The sequence below is a fragment of the Capra hircus genome, chromosome 5 (assembly GCF_001704415.2).
Source record: "Capra hircus breed San Clemente chromosome 5, ASM170441v1, whole genome shotgun sequence".
NCBI lineage: Eukaryota > Metazoa > Chordata > Mammalia > Artiodactyla > Bovidae > Capra > Capra hircus.
Window position 1 is genome coordinate 64,243,487 of NC_030812.1, and position 21,777 is coordinate 64,265,263.

Here is a 21,777-nt window from a genome sequence, read left to right on the forward strand (position 1 = left end):
GGAGGTGAATGGAAGGATTAAAGGAAGGTGGAAGTGGAGGAGAGGAGAGTCGGGGGATGAAATGAGGGACCAGAAAAAGGAAAGGAGAAGATGGAACAGGAAACTGCAGCCTTGTGACCCATGGCAAGTCTCTACCTGGTGTGTGACTATTGTCACTCGGGGATTATCGAGGTTCAGCCAGGATGGAATCTGCCCATTGGTGACAATGAAAATGTTCCGAACCCACGGTGCGTGCCTCTCGATAGATCGCAGCGAGTACCTCAGCTCTTCATTATCTTCAAAACGGCTGGCAGAAACATCTTCATCTTGCTTAGACTGAGGAAAGCATGGGGCACAGAAAAATATAAAATACCCCTAAGTCACACTGCCCCTCCTGACTGTCCCCTCTGTGCTCAGGGAACTCCAGCAAACTTTCAAAGACTGCACCCAGCTTTTAAACTTAAAAAAAAAAAAAGGAAAACACTCAGCATATTTAAAACAACACAAAAACAGCATTTCTTTCACACACCTTTTTAAAGAAAAGGTTCTTGGCTCTGAATGTGGGTCGTTTCAATTAGTATTAACCAACGGCAGTGACTGGGGATCAAGTCACTCCTCTGCAAGTCCTCCTCCTTCTAACAGGTGCATGTGTGCTCACTCATGTCCAGCTCTCCGCAACCCCATGGACTGTAGCCCACCAGGCTGCTCTGTCCATGGAATTCTCCAGGTAAGAATACTGGAGTGGGTTGTTCATTTCCTCCTCCAGGGGATCTTCCCAACTCAGGGATCAAACCCACATCTCCTGCATTGGCAGACGGATTCTTTACCATGAGCCACCTGGGAAGCCCTCTTCTAATACTATGACTTAGAAATCTTTAATAATCAAAACCCTCAGTTTGGGTTCTAAAAGAATCTCTGCCTTCCTTACCTGGCTGATGGCACTCAGATCCCATAATAAATATGCAGGACTTATGGTCAGTTCCTTTCCATTGATGGTCATATTCTTCTTCGTCTGCTTATTCAGTTCTTGGAAATCTTTGGGATTATTCAACTTTAGAAGTGCTACACTGGCCTCTGAATACAACTGCAACTATAAAATAATAGGAGAGTTACATGTGGGAAAACTGAACAACAAAGAAGACATCTTTAAATTCCCAGTTGATCCTTGATCTTAAATATAAATAACATGTTATATATACTACATATTGTGTACAACTATACTATGTGCTGTTTATTGTACCCATTAAATATATATCACTGCTGCTGCTAAGTCGCTTCAGTCGTCTCTGACTCTGTGCGACCCCATAAACGGCAGCCCACCAGGCTCCACCGTCCCTGGGATTCTCCAGGAAAGAACACTGGAGTGGGTTGCCATTTCCTTCTCCAATGCATGAAAGTGAAAAGTGAAAGGGAATTTGCTCAGTCGTGTCTGAAGTCGCTCAGTTGTGTCCAACTCTTCGAGACCCCGTGGACTGCAGCCTACCAGGCTCCTCCATCCATGGGATTTTCCAGGCAAGAGTCCTGGAGTGGGTCGCCAGTGCCTTCTCCGTAAATATATATTACATATATGTAAAAGATTAAAAGTTTCATATACATATCAGAAACAGCAAGCCAGTATCGTGGAGAGAAAACCTACACGGGTCAGACACATTTCCCAAATGAATGCAACAGACCAGCTATTTAGAAACAAGAGAGAGCTGGGGGCTGTGACAAATGGGACATCTCAGGCCCCATCTGAAAATGCAACCATTAGTCAACAGGGACAAAGGCAGCCAGATCTCTGGAGAGGCCGGAATCCCTAGTACCACATGAAACCTCCCAGTTTTCAACGGTGGCTCATAGAGTTTGGAGTGACATGCATACAAACAAAACACACCTGGTCACCAGGCTGTGGCCTGTGGTCTAGAATGCCGCCCATCTGCCTACTCTGGGGACAGTCCCGCCAGGCGACGGCGCGGAAACTGTGTCGGCAGGTGTCTCGTGGCGCTCAGGCCCACACCTAGTCCTGGCAGGGCTGCCTGAAGTGCTTGCACAGGAAAACCACCTTGAGGGGCAGTGTTTTCAAAGCAACCATAAGTCCAAGAGGGAACATCACACACATCAACACATTTTACAAGCACACTTCCTACCTAGACCAGAGTCCACACCACCCTTGATAAGTTTTTGTTGTTGTTGCTTTAATTCTGTATCATACAATTTCCTGTGAAGAGAGACTTTTCAGAACTGAAAAAGCAGGGAGAGGGTTGAAAACCACTCATCTAGGACAGCAACACCCTACTGGTGAACTGGCTTTCCTAATAGGATCAATTCCTTTCTTAATTTTTAGCCTTCTTAATTTATAAAAGCAAGGGACTTCGCTGGTGGTCCAGTGGCTAAGACTCTACGCTCCCAATGCAGGGGCCCAGGTTGGATCCCTGGTCAAGGAACTAGATCTCAGGTACCACAACTAAGGTACAGACAAATTTAAAAAAATAAATCGAAAACAAAACAGAAAAAGCTTTTGCATATGCTACATGACTATATTTAGGTCCTTCTGCAAAGTTTTCTGAGTTTATGTAGGCCAAAAGTAGAGGTCAGAGTTAGAATTTCATTTATATCTCTTCCCCTTTGTATTACGTAGGCACTAACTCTCACTGCAAATTGTGTGTATGTGTGTGTGTGTGCTGTCCTCTTTACTGATCAATTTCTCTTACCTAACAGTATCTGGTAAACACAAAGCACTCACTGCAGACCTGTTCCTACCGCTGTCACTGTTCTGCCTCACTCTGTAGGAGAGGGATGGGAGGCAGGCCACACAGGGCAAGCGTCCTCTGTCTGTTCCAATTACCTAACAGTCTCCCTGTCCTCCCCTAGACTCCTCTCCCACAGAGACACTAGCAGAACCTGGAGGGTTCTGGAGTGCAAAAATCACTATTTTAGGATATATAAATGTCATACTTTAATATCCTAATTTAATGTTAAATTTATTGGGAAAGTGAAAGTTGCTCAGTCCTGTCCAACTCCTTGTGATCCCATGGACTATATATAGTCCATGGAATTCTCCAGGTCAGAATACTGGTGTGGGTAGCCTTTCCCTTCTCCAGGGGATCTTCCCAACCCAGGGATCGAACCCAAGTCTCCTGCATTGCAGGTGGATTCTTTATCAGCTGAGCCACAAGGGAAGCTTAATTATGAAAGTGAAAGTATCTTTTATTAATCTCTTCTACTCAAGCTGCTTTTATTCTAGAAAACTACTTTGAAGTTTCACAGGGATTTGTCTAAGAGATGGAAAATTGGAAAAGAGATGAAAACTAAAGAGCTTAAAGGAACGTTTGTATGTACGAAAAAAATTTTCTGTCAACTGTCTTGAGTGGTGGAAAGGATCCTGTGTTAGCCGCTAGATGGCACCCTAATCCCAGACGCCTTAATTACTCTTCAGGGAAGAGACAGGAGGTGGTTAGGAAACCGCAGTGTGGTGAGTGCCTCAGGCTGGAGTTCTTAGCTTGGGAATCTGTGGGTCAACTGGTTCCATATATAACTTCTTACTTGAAATTACAAGTCAGTCTTAATTCTTTAAATTACAAGATAGAACAGGTTCTACACCCACCCCCTGCAGACCCATAGCCAGACATGTAACATGACTGAGAAATGAAGTTTTGCCATTTTTTAAGCCACTGGGACTTTAGGATGTTTGTTACAATAACATTATCTAGAATGATGTGACCGATACACCTTTAGATGGTAGTGTGAAGTTAGGGAAAAAAATGTGCCAGCTAATGCAACTGAAAAACAAATTAGCTCTTTTTAGTAATTTCAGAACTCAAGCAACTAGGTCTTAGTATGTCCTGGTGGTTTTCTAAAACTTGTATCAGTTTCAGAGGTGCCTATGTTTAATCTACCAAAATGCTCACATGAGGAACAGAACCAAAATAAAGGGTGCCTGAAAATGGTTTTGTTTGCAAAACAAACAAAATTGTGTATGCGTTAAAAGGTACACAAGATGGCTTCAGGGAAATCACTGGAAAAAGGGGCATTAGTACAAATATTAATACAATTTACTATGACCTTGAATGTGTCATGCCTTGAACAGAGGTTTGAGGGGTCAGAGTCCAAGTCAGACAGTATGCTGTTCCCACCTTGCCCACACTTTCCTTCCGCAGAAACAAATTATCAATAACTGATCAGCCTTCGAGGATCCCATGTAGCCTCCTTCCCTTTGGAAACTTGTCTCTGATCCATGCAGATCTTTCTTTCTTGTCTCTAAAATGCCAGCTCATCCTTGATAGCTAACCTCATACTATTCTGTTTTGCTACTTGACCACTACATATACATATATATTGCCTTCAAAACAGCCTGAGGACAAGTGCATGTCCTCCATTTCTGCACACCCACTCAGCAACCAGCATCACTTAATTCAGCCAAATGTGAGAATGCGTTTGACAGCTTGGGGAAGATCTTCTGCCTGTTCTAACATATGTTGAAGTGAACAAAAACAAAACCCAAAAAAACAAATTAAAAATTCACCATGAATGAAAACGTCCAAAAAGAAAATGATTTAGAGGAAGCTGAAAATAAAGACCATGGATATATGCTGCTGCTGCTGCTAAGTCGCTTGTCATGGCCAACTCTGTGCGACCCCATAGACGGCAACCCACCAGGCTCCACCGTCCCTGGGATTCTCCAGGCAAGAACACTGGAGTGGGTTGCCATTTCCTTCTCCAACGCATGAAAGTGAAAAGTGAAAGTGAAGTCGCTCAGTCATGTCCGACTCTTAGCGACCCCATGGACTGCAGCCTTTAAAAAGACCATAACCTGATTTCTCAAAAGTTGAATTCTGTGTCCATCACATTAAAAAAAAAAATTCTACAGCAAATTAGAGGGTAATTAATCAGATCACAAAAGGACTCACATCTCAAGATACTGGGTAAAAAGTTCATTTGGATTTTTCTGTTAAGATGATAGGATTCTTCAGGCAAGAATACTGGAATGGGTAGCCATTCCCTTCTCCTGGGAATCTTCCCCACCCAGGAGTCAAACCTGGGTCTCCCTCACTGCAGGCAGAAAGATTCTTTACCATCTGAGCCCACCAGGGAAGCCCTAAGATGTTATAGAGAAAATTTTTGGCCAACCCAGTATCTCAAACTAGAAAGTTTTCAATAGAGAAGACTGCTTGATTTGTAAGATTATAGTCCACAGAAGAGTCTTCATGAATTTGAATCTATCACTTTGCAAACAAAACCATTTTCAACTAACTCCCACTTCCCCTGATGGGGTTAAGAAGGGAATCTTACCTTGTTTTTCACTAAACAAGATAATGAAGGCCAAGTTGTTGGATGTATAAAATCATGATATCAATAAACTAAGACTCCTTTGAATAATGACTCCACTAAAACGGTTCCCTTTACATCCCAGGACACTGTATATGGCGGGTGTCAGAGTCTTGCTTCTTGCTCATTCTCTCAACAAGGCCCCCTAAATGCCAGGCCCAGAGATGATCACTAGGGTACAAGATGGTCAGGCAGTACCTGTCCTGAGATGCTCGCAGCCCACCCAGGGTCTCTGGGACAGACCTGAGCCCTAGGTGGCTTTGGCGGTCACGAGCCTTAGCAAAAGCCACCTGGAGGGTCCTGGGAAGGCACAGTGGTTCAGCCGTTCAGGTCCTGAACAGGAACCAACGTCACAGCCCTTCCTCCCACGTGCCACAGGGCACCTCCAGTGTATTACCCTAAACTGAGCTTTCAGTTTCCTTCCCCAAATCTTACTTCTCCCATAAAGCTCGGAGTGTGGTTAATGTCACTATGTCCATCTCCACTGGTTCACATCCACTTCCCCTTTCATTTTTCCTGCCATGTCCTCCAGGAGCTAATAAGTCACCGGGTCAGGCTGAGGGTTTTTCAGATGGTTCTGGAACCATTCTCATCACTGGCACCACTGCCAAGGCCCTTGTGGAACCTGAATGTCTTGTTGGGCTGTGGCAGCAGTGGCTGGGCTGGTTTCACTCGGTTATCCTTGGCAGTCCCTGGCACATAGCAGGTGTTTAATCAATGCTAAACTGGGAACCCAGTGGTTGGAAACTTCATTCTCAGGGTGCCCGTAATAGAACCAGGAAGTAGGACCCAAGGAAAGACAGTGCCTTGGAGAACCAGGCTTGAATGCTGACACCACCATCTTTCTGTGCTTCCTCTTTCTCATTTTCTCTTGAGCCTCCAAAAATCAGAAGCCCTTATTCCTGAAGCCAATCACAGGTGCTGGCACTGTGACAATGAGCTGCAATAAATACTGTGAATACCTGGCTGGATCCCCCAGGAGGTGCCAGCCTCCACAACAACAGGTCTGGGGACTCCAGGTCAACCTCCAGCCGGGTGACTGGCGGAGGAGGGGGCGTCCCCGTGGACAGAGCCTGGGGTTCTACTGCCTAGTTCAAGTCCTGCTCCTCCCTGCCTCTCCTGGCACTCACCACTCCTCACTGCCCCAAACTAGCCTACCAAAGAGGTGACCACAACTTGGATCTTTTGGCAGGCCACGCCCACCCAGCAGCAGATTTGCTGGTCAAAAGTACAGACACTAAGTCTACACCTGTACAACTAACAGCTAGGAAGCCAAGAAGCACAATAAATGCTGATCTATGGTTTTATCTGCCCAAATTCATACTAAAAATAATTCAGGGGAAGGAGGAATATAATTATTTATTTTAAGAAAAAACTACAGATTAAGAAATAATTCAACCCTTATTGGGCTGGGCATTACTGTATTTCCAGGTACCAGAAAGAAAATTATGGGGGATAATATGAAGAAAAGACAGAAATGTCATTCATATTACCAAGGTATTTACAAAGGTAATACAAAGTATCTTACAACAATGAAACACTTAAGGGGAAAGGAAAGAAAGGGAACTTGGACAGGAAGATAGAAAACACGGTCCAGACGTAAACTCAATAACCCCCTAGTCACAGCTCTCCCCGCCACTACCTCCACCTCCCCATTGTTAAATGACATCAACAGGAGACAGAGGGAAGAAGCAAGAAGCTAAAAACAGTGGCAGAATTTAGAGAACATTTCTTTGTAAAATCAGGAAGAGTGGAGCCTAGCAAATTCTGAACCAAGACCTGTATGCCCTCCATCCTGAGGGAGGAAGCATTCATACCATACAACCCAGGCTACCGCTGACAGAACAGCAGGCGTCCTGACAGAAGGTCGAAAGGATGGTACACGCACACAACCTGTGCCCTACATCAGTCAGACACATGACTCCAAGGACAAGAAAGGTTAACACATGTCACAGCCTCCAAAGTCAATTCTAACAGATGGGCTTGCTGTTCAAGTGTGAGAGTTAACATGTATAAATACTATGTACGTTTGTGGCTCAGCTAGCTATTAAGGAATGAAGGGCTCCCATTATCAAGTTCCCAAGTATCTGCAGCATTCCCCTATGTGAGTGGAAGCGCTATCTAAGTCCACAGGGTGGGGCCTGTGTGTACTACAAACACGTGCTGGGTCTCCCCCACCCCCTCCTTTCACGCTCACACTGCCACCGGGACTTCCGTCGCTGTGACAGCACCTGACCCACACAGATGCGCCTTTGTTAAACAAATGAATCCTTATTCTGCCCAGGAAACCTACAATCCAAGTCAGACTCCTAAAATCTGTAGCTAAGAGTAAAATTGAGAGTAAAAAAACCCAGAATCTTCTTTCTACAAATAAAAAGCTGTCTTCATGACAGCATATGTGACAGAATGGAGAATCTCTTTGCTTCATTTGGGTTTTTTGATTTATTTTTTGGCCACGCCACTCAGTTTATCGAATCTTAGTTCCCCAAGCAGGGATTGAACCTGGACCCTCAACAGTAAAAGCACAGAGTCCTAACCACTGGACCACTAGGGAACTCCCCCTCTCTGCTTCTTGTTGTCAGCTGTACTATTCATATAACGGAAGGGGCTGCCTAGAAGAGGCATGTGCTATACTAATTGCTCTATTTTCTAAGCTCTTACCAGTTTTATTTTAGAAGAAAGATTTTCTGGCAATTTTGCTTTTAGTTGATTTGTTTCCTTGAATGTCGGTGGAAATCCACTCAGGAAAGCCAAATCTTGCATTAGCACTAGCCCAGGGACTTCCTTATCTGTTGTCTAAAATAAGAACAGGAAAAACACAGCTCACTTTCCAGATCATAAGGCTGGTGAAAACTTCACAGCTGAGAAAACTAGGAAAGCTCTATTATTGCATCACACACACTTCAAAACAAGAATGGTATGATTATTTAAATCAATACTAGTACTGGAAAGCTAGGCTTAGAGGAAAAGTAGACATTAAAAAGCCTCTCTAAGTAAAACAGCTTTATTTCTCACACTTTTATTCTAATGGATTGCAAAAATACAGCTAATTTGAAGTAACATACCAAATAGCCCCTCCAAACTGTCTGTCTGCTGTTTCCTTTAAACATTCCAGCCTGGGCATCTTCAACTACAACAAAAAATACAATAAACAAGCATGATTTTAATGAATATGTAACCATGATGTCTGGCAGGACACTGTACAAGGCATTTTGAGAGCTGTCAAATTTTCCAGTGGTCATGGATGGATGTGGGAGCTGGACCATAAAGAAAGCTGATCGCCGAAGAATCGATGCTTTTGAACTATAGTGGTAAAGACTCTTGAAAGTCCCTTGGACTGCAAGGAGATCCAACCAGTCCATCCTAAAGGAGATCAGTCCTGAATATTCATTGGAAGGACTGATGCTGAAGCTGAAACTCCAGTACTTTGGATACCTGATGTGAAGAGCTGACTCATTTGAAAAGCCCTGGTGCTGGGAAAGGTTGAGGACAGGAGGAGAAGGGGACGACAGAGGATGAGATGGTTGGATGGCATCACTAACTTAATGGACATGAGTTTGAGTAGGCTCTGGGAGTTGGTGATGGACGGGGAAGCTGCAGTCCATGGGGTTGCAAAGAGTCGGACACGACTGAGCGACTGAACTGAACTGAAACCAGTATAATACATGGTCTCAAAGAAAAGGTAGTTGGGGGAGACAAAATTAACCCATCTAACAAAAGGGGAACTACTGTAACCCACTGTAATTCTGCAGTACTGAAGGAGAAGCTCCTGTGTGCAGAGGAAACAGAAATGAAAGATTGACAGGAATCAGAGAGCTAGGACCAAACATCAAACATCAACAAGTTGCATTTCAGAAATAAAATTGTTTGACCAGAGTAAAACATTTGGGAGTGGTGGGTACGAGGAAAAGAGGGCAACCAGAAGGGGCCCTTGAAAGCCAGGCCAGTGACATTTATTGATAGATGGACAGTAGGAGCCACTGTAGGTCCTGGGGATTCCCCGAGTCACAGTGAACTCCTGTGATTCATCAGGTAATGTGATTACAGCAGATTAACTTGGGGGTAGGGTATGGCAGAAAGTGAAGAGGAACTACAAAGCCTCTTGATGAAAGTGAAAGTGGAGAGGGAAAAAGTTGGCTTAAAGCTCAACATTCAGAAAACGAAGATCATGGCATCCGGTCCCATCACTTCATGGGAAATAGATGGGGAAACAGTGGAAACAGTGTCAGACTTCATTTTTTGGGGCTCCAAAATCATTGCAGATGGTGACTGCAGCCATGAAATTAAAAGACGCTTACTCCTTGGAAGGAAGGTTATGACCAACCTAGACAGCATGTTGAAACGCGGAGACATTACTTTGCCAACAAAGGTCCGTCTAGTCAAGGCTATGGTTTTTCCAGTGGTCGTGTATGGATGTAAGAGTTGGACTGTGAAGAAAGCTGAGCACTGAAGAATTGATGCTTTTGAACTGTGGTGTTGGAGAAGACTCTTGAGAGTCCCTTGGACTGCAAGGAGATCCAACCCGTCCATTCTGAAGGAGATCAGCCCTGGGATTTCTTTGGAAGGAATGATGCTGAAGGTGAAACTCCAGTACTTTGGCCACCTCATGAGAAGAGTTGACTCATTGGAAAAGACTCTGATGCTGGGAGGGATTGTGGGCAGGAGGAGAAGGGGACAACACAGGATGAGATAGCTGGATGGCATCACTGACTCGATGGACGTGAGTCTGAGTGAACTCCAGGAGTTGGTGATGGACAGGAAGGCCTGGTGTGCTGCGGTTCATGGGGTCGAAGAGAGTCGGACATGACTGAGCAACTGAACTGAACTGAGGGAGGGTGATAGGAAAAGGCAATGGCACCCACTCCAGTACTCCTGCTTGGAAAATCCCATGGACAGAGGAGCCTGGTGGGCTGCAGTCCATGGGGTCGCTAAGAGGCAGACATGACTGAGCGACTTCACTTTCACTTTTCACTGTCATGCATTGGAGAAGGAAATGGCAACCCACTCCAGTGTTCTTGCTTGGAGAATCCCAGGGACGGGGGAGCCTGGTGGGCTGCCATCTATGGGGTCACACAGAGTCGGACACGACTGAAGCGATGCAGCAGCAGCAGCAGCAGCAGCAGGAGAGAGGGTGATAGGCTTCCCAGGTGGTGCAGTGGTAAAGAATCCGCCTGCTAACACAGGAGACCTGGGTTCAATCCCTGGATTGGGACAATCCCCTGGAATAGGAAATGGCAACCCATTCCAGTATTCTTGCCTCAGAAATCCCCTGGACAGAGGAGCCTAGCAGGCTACAGTCCATGGGGTCGCCAAGAGTCATACATGACTGAGCAACTAAGCATGCACAAGCAAGGAAAGTGATGACACATGCCTACCAGGAGACAGGTGTCAAGTGACGGCGACAAATGTAGTCAGCACGCCTGCTGACATCTGGAGATCGCGGAAAGCAGGAGAGACCAGAAGGCTGGAATTCTCATTCTCAAAACAGACACAGAAAGCAGGGTCTACAGATTATAGCCTGCAAGACGGATGTCAACCCTGGGCAAGAGTCTCAAATGTACCATAAAAATATAGTTGGTGAGTACTGGAGAACAGGAATAGGAATATTCACAAGATACTGTTTATCTTTAATGGAAGCACCGAGTGCTAACAACATGAGTTCATTATGGATAAATTTAGCAGATACACACCTCACTCTGTACGCATCTGTCTCTCCCCGTTGATAAGGTGGATTCTCTACTGGTAGATCATTTCATGGCAAACACACGGAGGAAGAGTGGAAACAGTGACAGATTTTATTTTCATGGGCTCCAAAATCACTGTGGATGGTGACTGCAGCCATGAAATTAAAAGATGCTTGCTCTTTGGAAGGAAAGCTATAACAAATCTAGACAGCGTATTAAAAAGTAGAGATATCACTTTGCTGACAAAGGTCCATATAGTCAAAGCTATGGTTTTTCCAGTAGTCATGTATGGATGTGAGTGTTGAATCATAAAAAAGGCTGACCACCACAGAATTGATGCTTTCAAATTGTGGTGCTGGAGAAGACTCTTGAGAGTCCCTTGGACTGCAAGGAGATAAAAACCAGTCAATCCTAAAAGAAATCAACCCTGAATATTCACTGGAAGGAATCGTACTGAAGCTGAAGCTCTAATACTTTGGCCACTTGATGCAAAGAGCCGACTCATTGGAAAAGACCCTGATGCTGGCAAAGATTGAAGGCAGGACGAGTAGAGGGTGACAGAGGATGAGACAGTTGGATGGCATCGCCAACTCAATGGACATGAGTTTGAGCAACCTCCAGGAGTTGATAACGGACAGGGAAGCCTGGCGTGCTGCAGTCCATAGAGTCACAAATAGTCAAACATGACTTAGCAACTGAACAACAATACTGGTCGATCAGACAATTAGAAGAGTTGCACAATATGTATTTGTTCATAATCTCAGGAAGGCAGCTAAACACCACCTCATGTCATCTTTATGGGTCTAAAAGAGACTAGATCTCAAGTTAGGCAGGTTATAACCAATTCTGACCAGAGAGTATAAAATTATAAAAGTTACAGTCAACCCAGAGAGGGGTTTTGGAGGTCTGCTATAGGTTCTGTCTTGTTCAACAAGCCATCAAGGTTTTGGAAGATACAGAAGTGATGCTTGTGAAATGTGTGGGCACAGAGAAGCTATTACCCTGGGTAACAGACCAAGGGTTCCGCAAAGTCCTTGACTGTTTAGAGCCATCAGTCAAATCTAGCAAAATAAAGTCTCCTACAAATAAAGGTAAGATCTTTAACTGGGCAACAAAGCAAAACCAAGTATAAATTAAAAGGAATCTTTGAATAAAAATCAAAATTAAAAAATAAATAAATAAAATAGGTAGTGGTTAGTTAGTAACTAACTAGTTAGAGTTAGTAAATGTAAGTTTTTTAAAAAAACTTAGAGGAATTTTACTCGACAGTGAGTTCAGGATGAGTCAGTAATGCTACGGCCATACTGAATTTCCTCCTAACGTTGTGCTTCTAAGCAGGAGAGGGCTTAGAATAAGAAGGGTGATATTCCCCAACACCAACCCATCAGGAAACCCTATTGAGTTGACCTTCAAAATGTCCTGAATCTAACCACGTCTCACCACCACACTGATCCAAGCCCTTTCCTTCTTACCTCAAGTATTACAACCTTTGCCCCTCCTCAGTCTAGTCCCAGTATAGCAGCCAGACTGATTCTTCTGGAACATAAGTCAGATCACAAAACCCTTCAATGATTGATTCCTCAACACACTCTGATTTAAAAGCAAAAGCCTGTCATGGCTAACATGTACCATTTGGTGCCTGTTACTTCTCTGGGCTCATCTCTTGCTCTCTCCTCCTTGTTCACTCTATCCTAGCCTCACTGGCCTCCCTGCTCTCCTTTGAACATGACAGACAGACTCCTGCCTCAGGGGCTTTCCACTGGCTATTCCACTTTCCTTGCATGTAGGGAATACGTGGAGAAGCACTGCTTGCCCACATACTCATGTGGCAGGCTTTCTCACCTCCTTCAAATTTTCATCAGAAATCACCTTCTCAGGGAATTTGCCCTCCCCCCTCCAGTTTCCCCTGTCCTATTTGTCTCTACAGCATTCATCCTCAAACTATAGGGTTTAACCTGTACGCTGCATCAGTTGTCTGATCCCTGCGCCAAGAGGTGAATTTGATGAGGGCAGAGATTTCTGTCCATCTGTTCACTTCTGCATCTGGCATATAGTATGCACTTGATAAACAGTGAAGAAATAGTCCCGATCTCTTTGAAGACTGAACCACATTGGAATAGTGTTCAACTCCAGCTGAAACACTTTAAAGGTAATAGAAACTAAAAGTTCATTCTGTGAGGAGCAAACTAGGGTGCCGTCAAGTACCTAAGAGACAGCTAAAGGAAGAAGAAGAAATGTTACACAGGACAGGGATTAGCTCCATAGGACCCCAAGGGTACAAGCTGAACCGGTATGAGAAAGCTATAAGGAAGCACTTTGTAGTTCCTCATAAAAATCAATGTAGCCCAGAGGCAGAATCAATTGTCACAGGAGGAAATTCATTTCCTAAACATCAAAGGAGATAAGCTTGACTGGAAAACCCATTTTGCTGAGGAGATGCGGGTCTTGGCTGCAGGGCTGGACTGTATGCCTGCTGAAGTCCTGTCCAATCGGCAGTCAAGGACACAACAGAAGTGGTAGGGTGATCGGGAGAGGGCAGAAATGACACATTTCAAAGGGAAAAAAAACAAACAAAACCCAACAGATCTCAATGATTCACTGGAAAGAGGTTAAATGAGATTATCTTTAAAATGCCAAACATGGCTAAAATTTCTTAATCTAGATCAGGGTTTGGCAGTCCATGGTCCAAATCTAGCCATTATTGGATTCAGCATGGCCCCAATCTAAAAACAATGTTAACATTTTTAAACAGCTGAATGTTTATACAAATACCTACATGAGATCTGGCATTTTGCCTCTTAGCTCACAAAGCCTAAACTATTTACTACCTGGTCCTTTACGGAACAATTCTGCCATCCGTGATCTAGATACCTAAGCACGATAAAGGAGTGAGTTTGTGGCCTACTAAAAATGGAAGCTACATGAAGGTAGGAATGTGCCCTTTTTTCTTCTGTTGTTTCCCTAAAACAACCACCAAGTCGGAGTAGTGGCTCAACAAATATTTACTAAATGAGTCAATGTGATAAGCAAGACAGTCAAATAAAAACCCAAGTGGAAATTAAAAACCAGTGTTTAAGAAACTACTACTTACTATGAATCTTGCCTATATCACACATTACAACCCTTTTTTTTGGCCACATATGGGATCTGTTCCCTGACCAGTGATCAAACCCATACCCCCTGCATTGAAAGTGTGGAGTCTTAACCACTGGACTGTCAGAGAAACCCCAAACTTAACAATCTTTTACATCTTTGACGTGTCATAAAATGAGTAGAAGAAAACCCAAGATTCTCTCCATAGACTTTATAACTGAGTTATAATTGCTAACATAATATCATTCCTTTTTCTCTTCTGGTGAAATGTTATAAGAGTAAATTGCCAATATCCACTGGATCACTGAAAAAGCAAGCAAGGTACAAAAAAACATCTATTTCTGCTTTATTGACTACTCCAAAAAACTGTGTGGATCACAACAGACTGTGGAAAATTCTTAAAGAGATGGGAATACCAGATCACCTGACCTGCCTTCTGAGAAATCTGTATGCGGGTCAAGAAGCAACAGTTAGAACTGGATATGGAACAACAGACCAGTTCCAAATTGGGAAAGGAGTACATCAAGGCTGCAAACTGTCACCCTGCTTATTTAACTTATATGCAGAGTACATCATGAGAAATGCCGGGCTGGATGAAGCACAAGCTAGAATCAAGATTGCTAGGAGAAATATTAATAACCTCAGATATGCAGATAACACCACCCTTATGGCAGAAAGCAAAGAACTAAAGAGCCTTTTGATGAAACTGAAAGAGGAGAGTGAAAAAGTTGGCTTAAAACTCAATATTAGGAAAACTAAGATTATGGCATCCAGCCCAATCACTTCATGGCAAACAAATGGGGAAAAAACAGAAACAGTGAGAGACTATTTTTTGGGCTCCAAAATCACTGCAGGTGGTGACTGCAGCCATGAAATTAAAAGACGCTTGTTCACTGGAAGGAAAGCCATGATCAACCTAGACAGCATATTGAAAAGCAGCAACATTACTTTGCCAACAAAGGTCCGTCTAGTCAAAGCTATGGTTTTTCCAGTAGGCATGTATGGATGTGAGAGTTGGACTATAAAAAAAGCTGTGTGCTGAAGAATTGATGCTTTTGAACTGTAGTATTGGAGAAGACTCTTGAGAGTCCCTTGGACTGCAAGGAGATCCAACAAGTCTATCCTAAAGGAAATCAGTCTTGAATATTCATTGGAAGGACTGATGCTGAAGCTGAAACTCCAATACTCTGGCCACCTGATGTGAAGAAGTGACTCATTGGAAAAGACCCTGATGCTGGGAAAGACTGAAGGCAGGAGGAGAAGGGGCCGACAGAGGATGAGATGGTTGGATGGCATCACTGACTCAATGGACATGAGTTTGAGTATGCTCTGAGAGTTGGTGATGGACAGGGAAGCCTGGGGTGCTACAGTCCATGGGGTCACAAAGAGTTGGACATAACTGAACTGAACTGAAAGCTAAACTCAGCCAAACAATAAATCAGGTAACTTGTTAAATTTGTCAAAAATTATCCTTTTACTTTCCCTAAATATTTAAAAATGTAGCATAAATTTAAAAAACAAGTTTCTATACAAAATCGTTCAGAAACAGGTTGGTAATGTGAAGGGGGAGATGTCTGCATTTGGACCTTTCAAATCACAAATAATGAAATGAGCACTATGTTAGACACTGTTCAGTACACAAACTGGTGAGGAGGTTTCTGCTCTGAAGAAATTAGATGAGAACCCCATAAACTCCTAAGCAGTCAAAAACTAAGTTGTGAGTTAGATTACAAGTACTACAGGGATACAGAAAAATAAAATCATTGTGAATGTACTAGTCCAGGATCCTCATGGGGCTGGAAAGAACTGCAGATGGCAGGAATTCCCTGGTGGTCCAATGGTTAGGACTGTGCTTTCAGTGCCAAGGGCCAGGGTTCGATCCCTGGTCAGGGAACTAAGATCCCACAAGCCATGTGGCACAGCCAAACACACACACACACACACGAAGAACAGGAGATAGGCTGGGAGAGGAAGAAGAATAGGACAGGCAACCCCATATCTGTGTGTGAAGATGCTTGACAGTTGCGAGGAGATGCAAGGAGGGCTGGGAAGCAAGGGATGACAGGCAGGACCAAGGCAATTAAACCTCAATCTGTACCACCAGCAAGAGGGTTTGTATCCATGTAAAAAACAAATACATACTACTATTATTCTTTCCAAAGAGAGAGCAACTGTAAAGAGTACGGAAAACACTGATTTTATCAGTTATGTGCTGGACAGATGTGAGAAGAACTTTAGAGGTAGACAAAGCAGTCAGGACTCTATTACTGGAACTGAGTGAAGAAATTAGAGGAAATCTGATTAAGTATGAAAGATAAGAGTCTTGCAAAAAAAAGCAGCTCAATAGGATGCGGCTGATTACTGATTAGAGTAAGAACAGGTCAAAGATAGTTCCAAAGATTTAAGCTGGGAGGTACAACCTTTAAAGAATGAGAACTTGAGAACAGAACTGTAAAGGGAATGAGACAGCTTTCATCTTACACAAGTGAAAACAGAGGTTCCAGGGAGAGCAGCTCAGTACTGAGGAAGGATAAGAGACAAGAGGAAGGATTACTAAAAGAGACACAGGCGTGGGGCTCAGCAGCTCAGTGGCCAGACGGGAGGACGGATCTCTAAGGATGTGGGTGCAGGTTTTATGCCAAGAATTACAAATTTAATGGTATTATCTGGCCAAATCAACGGCATAACCAGACGTTTCAGAACATTCAGCAAGAACGCTCCAAGCATGGTCAGTACAAGCTGCAGAAGACAACCTCGCTGAGGAATTATATGCTTTTTAAAAAAAAAAAGGCCTCCAGAATAACTCAGAGCCAAGAGAATACAGTCAACGTGAGTTTCAGGTTTCAGGACCTGACCTCAGCATTCAGGCTGGCATGTGTGTTACATAGGCTGAAATATACATAACCCCTTTCTGAAATACAGTGGCAGCTCTTCTGCTTCCCTTGTTATAGTTTTAGTTTATCAGGCATTTTTAAAAAACTTAATCAATTCTGTTCCATTCAAACTTTTGTTATCCCAGCATCCAATGATATCAAGACTTTAAAATACCCACAAGAAGATCTTACCGTTCTTGGTAGTGTCGAAAACAACAACTGAGACGTTAGTGGAAGGGTTTTTTGGTTTTGCAACGTTGAATACGTCACTGGCAGAATGAAAAGAAGGATAAAGAGATGGCAGGTCCTTCAGTGTGATGTTGGTGGGCAGGGCTGGGTCCAGGACAAGCATTGGCACCTTAATGCAGTGCGTCAGCAAACACTCCAGAGGCTTCTCACTGGAAAGACAGGAACGTACTCACAACTATGTACTTGAAAAAGGTAAACAACGCTGAGAAGCCCACTGGTTCCTACTTAATTTTACAGATGTTTCTTCTGTGTTTTATTTAAAAATCATAAATGCTCAATAAACAAGGAATTCTATTTCAAGAATATAAAAATTTAGTAAGTTAGCAAGTATGGTAGAAAATTATTAAACAAGTACAACTCAAAAGATAGAGCTTTCAAACTCCTATTAATAAAATAAGACTGCCCCAAAATTTACTAACTCAAAGGTGTACAAGAAGTTAAGCATTTCATTATTGTTGTTTTCAACATTATCTGTAACTCCAGTAAAGCCCATTATTACATAAGAAGTAGATAAATTCTGGTTAACAATGTCATCTGATCAGATAGTTTACCAATTCCAACTGGAATACAATTGAGTACACTGAATATAACAGGACACAATGCAAACAAAAGCAAATGTGACAAGGTGTGATGAATTTACATGGAATATTCCTGCCTAAACATAAGAAATACCTAGAATAACAGTCAATGTACACAGAGAATTCAGAAGGTAGGAGCTATGGCCAGTTAATAAACAATACATGAAATTGTGCAACTTCATCAGTGGTCAAAGAAATGCAAAGAAAACGATGGCCTTTAGCTTATTCAATTAGCACCCGAGGCAACGTTCATCCAAGTGTAGCATGCCTTCCCTTGTCAAACTCTGCAGTGTCCCTCCAGATGAATTCCTCATTTCCTCTTTGCAAAAGCAATTTGCTAATACATACACATATATTATGTACACCTGTGGGCTTCCCTGGTGGCTCAGATAGTAAAGAATCTGCCTGCAATACAGGAGACCTAGCTTTGATCCCTGGGTCAGAAAGATACCCTGGAGAAGGGAACGGCAACCCACTCCAGTGTTCTTGCCTGGAGAACTCCATGGACAGAGCAGCCTAGCGGGCTACAGTCCACAGGGTCACAAAGAGTCGGACAAGACTGAGCGACTAACACACACACACACACCCCCCCCAATACTTCCATCAGACCCATGAAAACACACACATGCTTCTTCCTAAGTAGTTTACATTCAAGAATGTAGTTCAAGTAGAAGAGAAACAAAAACAGGAAAAGCAAACAAACCCCCACACAGAAAATGCCACAGACCCACATATAGCATCAATAACGAAAATACAGTAATTCCTAACATTTAGCAAATTATAGTATACTTTATCTCACATGCTGGTAAAGTAATGCTCAAAATTCTCCAAGCCAGGCTTCAGCAATACGTGAACCATGAACTTCCAGATGTTCAAGCTGGTTTTAGAAAAGGCAGAGGAACCAGAGATCAAATTGCCAACATCCGCTGGATCATGGAAAAAGCAAGAGAGTTCCAGAAAAACATCTATTTCTGCTTTATTGACTATGCCAAAGCCTTTGACTGTGTGGATCACAACAAACTGTGGATAATTCTGAAAGAGATGGGAATACCAGACCACCTGACCAGCCTCTTGAGAAACCTATATGCAGGTCAGGAAGCAACAGTTAGAACTAGACATGGAACAACAGACTGGTTCCAAATCGGAAAAGGAGTACATCAAGGCTGTATACTGTCACCCTCCTTATTTAACTTCTATGCAGAATACATCACGAGAAACGCTGGGCTGGAAGAAGCACAAGCTGGAATCAAGATTGCCGGGAGAAGTATCAATAACCTCAGATATGCAGATGACACCACCCTTATGGCAGAAAGTGAAGAGGAACTAAAAAGCCTCTTGATGAAAGTGAAAGAGGAGAGTGAAAAAGTTGGCTTAAAGCTCAACATTCAGAAAATGAAGATCATGGCATCTGGTCCCATCACTTCATGGGAAATAGATGGGGAAACAGTGGAAACAGTGTCAGACTTTATTTTGGGGGGCTCCAAAATCACTGCAGATGGTGATTGGAGCCATGAAATTAAAAGACGCTTACTCCTTGGAAGGAAAGTTATGACCAACCTAGATAGCATATTCGTCTTCCCTGGTGGCTCAGAGGTTAAAGCATCTGCCTCCAATGAGGGAGACCCGGGTTCAATCCCTGGGTCGGAAAGATCCCCTGGAGAAGGAAATGGTAACCCACTCTAGTATTCTTGCCTGGAGAATCCCACGGACGGAGAAGCATGGTAGGCTATAGTCCACGGGGTCGAAAAGAGTCAGACATGACTGAGCGACTTCACTTACTTACTTGCTTACTTACTAGATGGTATAATCAAAAGCAGAGACATTACTTTGCCAACTAAGGTCCATCTAGTCAAGGCTATGGTTTTTCCAGTAGTCATGTATGGATGTGAGAGTTGGACTGTGAAGAAAGCTGAGAGCCGAAGAACTGATGCTTTTGAACTGTGGTGTTGGAGAAGACTCTTGAGAGTCCCTTGGACTGCAAGGAGATCCAACCAGTCCATTCTAAAGGACATCAGTCCTGGGTGTTCTCTGGAAGGACTAATGCTAAAGCTAAAACTCCAGTACTTTGGCCACCTCATGTGAAGAGCTAACTCATTGGAAAATACTCTGATGCTGGGAGGGATTGTGGGCAGAAGGAAAAGGGGACGACAGGGGATAAGATGGCTGGATGGCATCACCGACTCGATGGACGTGAGTTTGAGTGAACTCCAGGAGTTGGTGATAGACAGGGAGGCCTGGTGTGCTGCAATTCATGGGATAGCAAAGAATCGGACACGACTGAGCGACTGAACTGAACTGAACTGATGGAATATTATATAACTATTAAAATGGATAAGTAGGAAGTAGTAAGGTAACAGAAATATGTATGATTACATTAAACAAAAAATAGAAAACTGTACAGATTAGAAATTGTTTACTATAAAAATGTGCATGAAAACGAAATAAGAAAATGATCATAATTGTGGAGTGAGGGCCACAGAATTATGTGAACTTGTTCTTTTCTTTCCTCTTGACCTTTCTGTAATGTTGCATCACAGCTTTAATTTAAAAGTCATTTAAAAATAACAGTATTAGCAATAGATATTTATAAATAAATATGCATAATTAACATTAAGAGATGATTCAGAAGGCACTTCTGGATCACTTCTATGAATAACTCTTCTATTTTAAGTCTGATGGTTCAGTGGGCAAATGGCAGTTACCAGATTTCCGCTTGTTCATGAGACAGTCTTGTGTCAAGGGCCTATTTAGTGTCAGGTACAATTCCAATGAAGAGAAATAATCTAATTCTTGTCATTGGGTTAAATCTCCTTCCCAAATCCTTAGATATAAGACATATGATTATGTTGGCTTTTAAAGATAAGGAAATATACATTGAACACATAATTAAACAATGGGCATAGATTCTATAAATGAAAACACTAGGTTTAAGTTAGATTTGAATGGACCAAGAGAATAGCACATCAAGACAGATGAATAGAAAGGGCAAACAAGAGAAATGTTACCTAATGCATCTAGAAACGATAACGCTTTGGTTACCTACAACAAGAATAATCAGAGCTCTCAGTCAGCTCTGCCTTTGTGTTGTCATCTGATGTATGCACTTAATTTAGGGAAGAGTGACTGCAGAAGAGTGACTGAACAGGAGCAACAGAGCAAGCAAAAAATACTGTGCGGCCAACAAAAGCAAGGGAGAACAACCCGGACATTTCACTTCACTCCTTTGATCTTCACTCCTGAGAGGAACATCAAAATGCTTACCTCTTCTTGGTTGGTTCTGTTGTGTTCTTCCCAAGGATTTCTCTAGTGAAAGGAAACAGATTTCATCACACACGCATGGACAAGTGTTAGCCTTACATGAGAATATGAGGGAACTTAACAGCATTGATTTTCCTGGTTACTCCACAAGGACCAACCAGTACGTTAAGCAGTACTGTACTGTGTATAATATTTATGCATAATAAATTCTACATTTTAATAAGATACGATCAACAAATATTATCATGTCCCATCCATAGTAACCAGGAAAAGTTACTTAAAATATAAGCTTTTGCATTTTACTAGTAAAACTGGTATGAGGCTATCAAAGTCATTTTCATGCACAGAGAGAACAGAGAGAGAGACAGACAAATAGGTTGCAGTATAACAGGGCCAAAGACCTGCAACTGGGGTGCACCCATAGCATTTACAAAGAAATGAATAGGGGAACTCCCAGTAAATACTCCTGAGGAATCAAAGGGGAAATTACATCAGCCACACCTCTGGTTCAGAAGGTTCTCCAGAAACCCATTGTACTTTTCCCAGATAAAGTCAATAACATGATCAAAATTCCATTAAAACAACTACCCAGGTTTCTAATTCCATAGTGTACTGTTTGATATTAAAAAGGGTAAAAAATATACTTTTTACTACCTTTATCAAATGGTAAAGGTATCAAAAAAAAAAGTTATATCTGCAGGTCTGTTTTATTTTCAAGGGACTAATCTAGCTGTCTTGCATAACAAAACCTTACTT

General features: G+C 42.8%; 1 protein-coding gene across 2 annotated transcripts in view; it reads right to left on the bottom strand.

Moving 5' to 3' along the window:
- GNPTAB (N-acetylglucosamine-1-phosphate transferase alpha and beta subunits) overlaps positions 1-21,777 on the bottom strand; it is an 84,917-nt gene that overhangs the window by 23,149 nt on the left and 39,991 nt on the right. The window contains exons 4-9 of one of the 2 annotated variants that reach the window (XM_018048176.1): positions 21,025-21,066; positions 17,129-17,334; positions 8,352-8,416; positions 7,948-8,082; positions 908-1,069; positions 136-315 (exon numbers count right to left, since the gene is read on the bottom strand). In XM_018048176.1, the coding sequence (XP_017903665.1) occupies positions 136-315; positions 908-1,069; positions 7,948-8,082; positions 8,352-8,416; positions 17,129-17,334; positions 21,025-21,066 (790 nt within the window). The remainder of the gene's footprint in view (positions 1-135; positions 316-907; positions 1,070-7,947; positions 8,083-8,351; positions 8,417-17,128; positions 17,335-21,024; positions 21,067-21,777) is intronic. The other variant, XM_018048177.1, reaches the window with a different exon arrangement.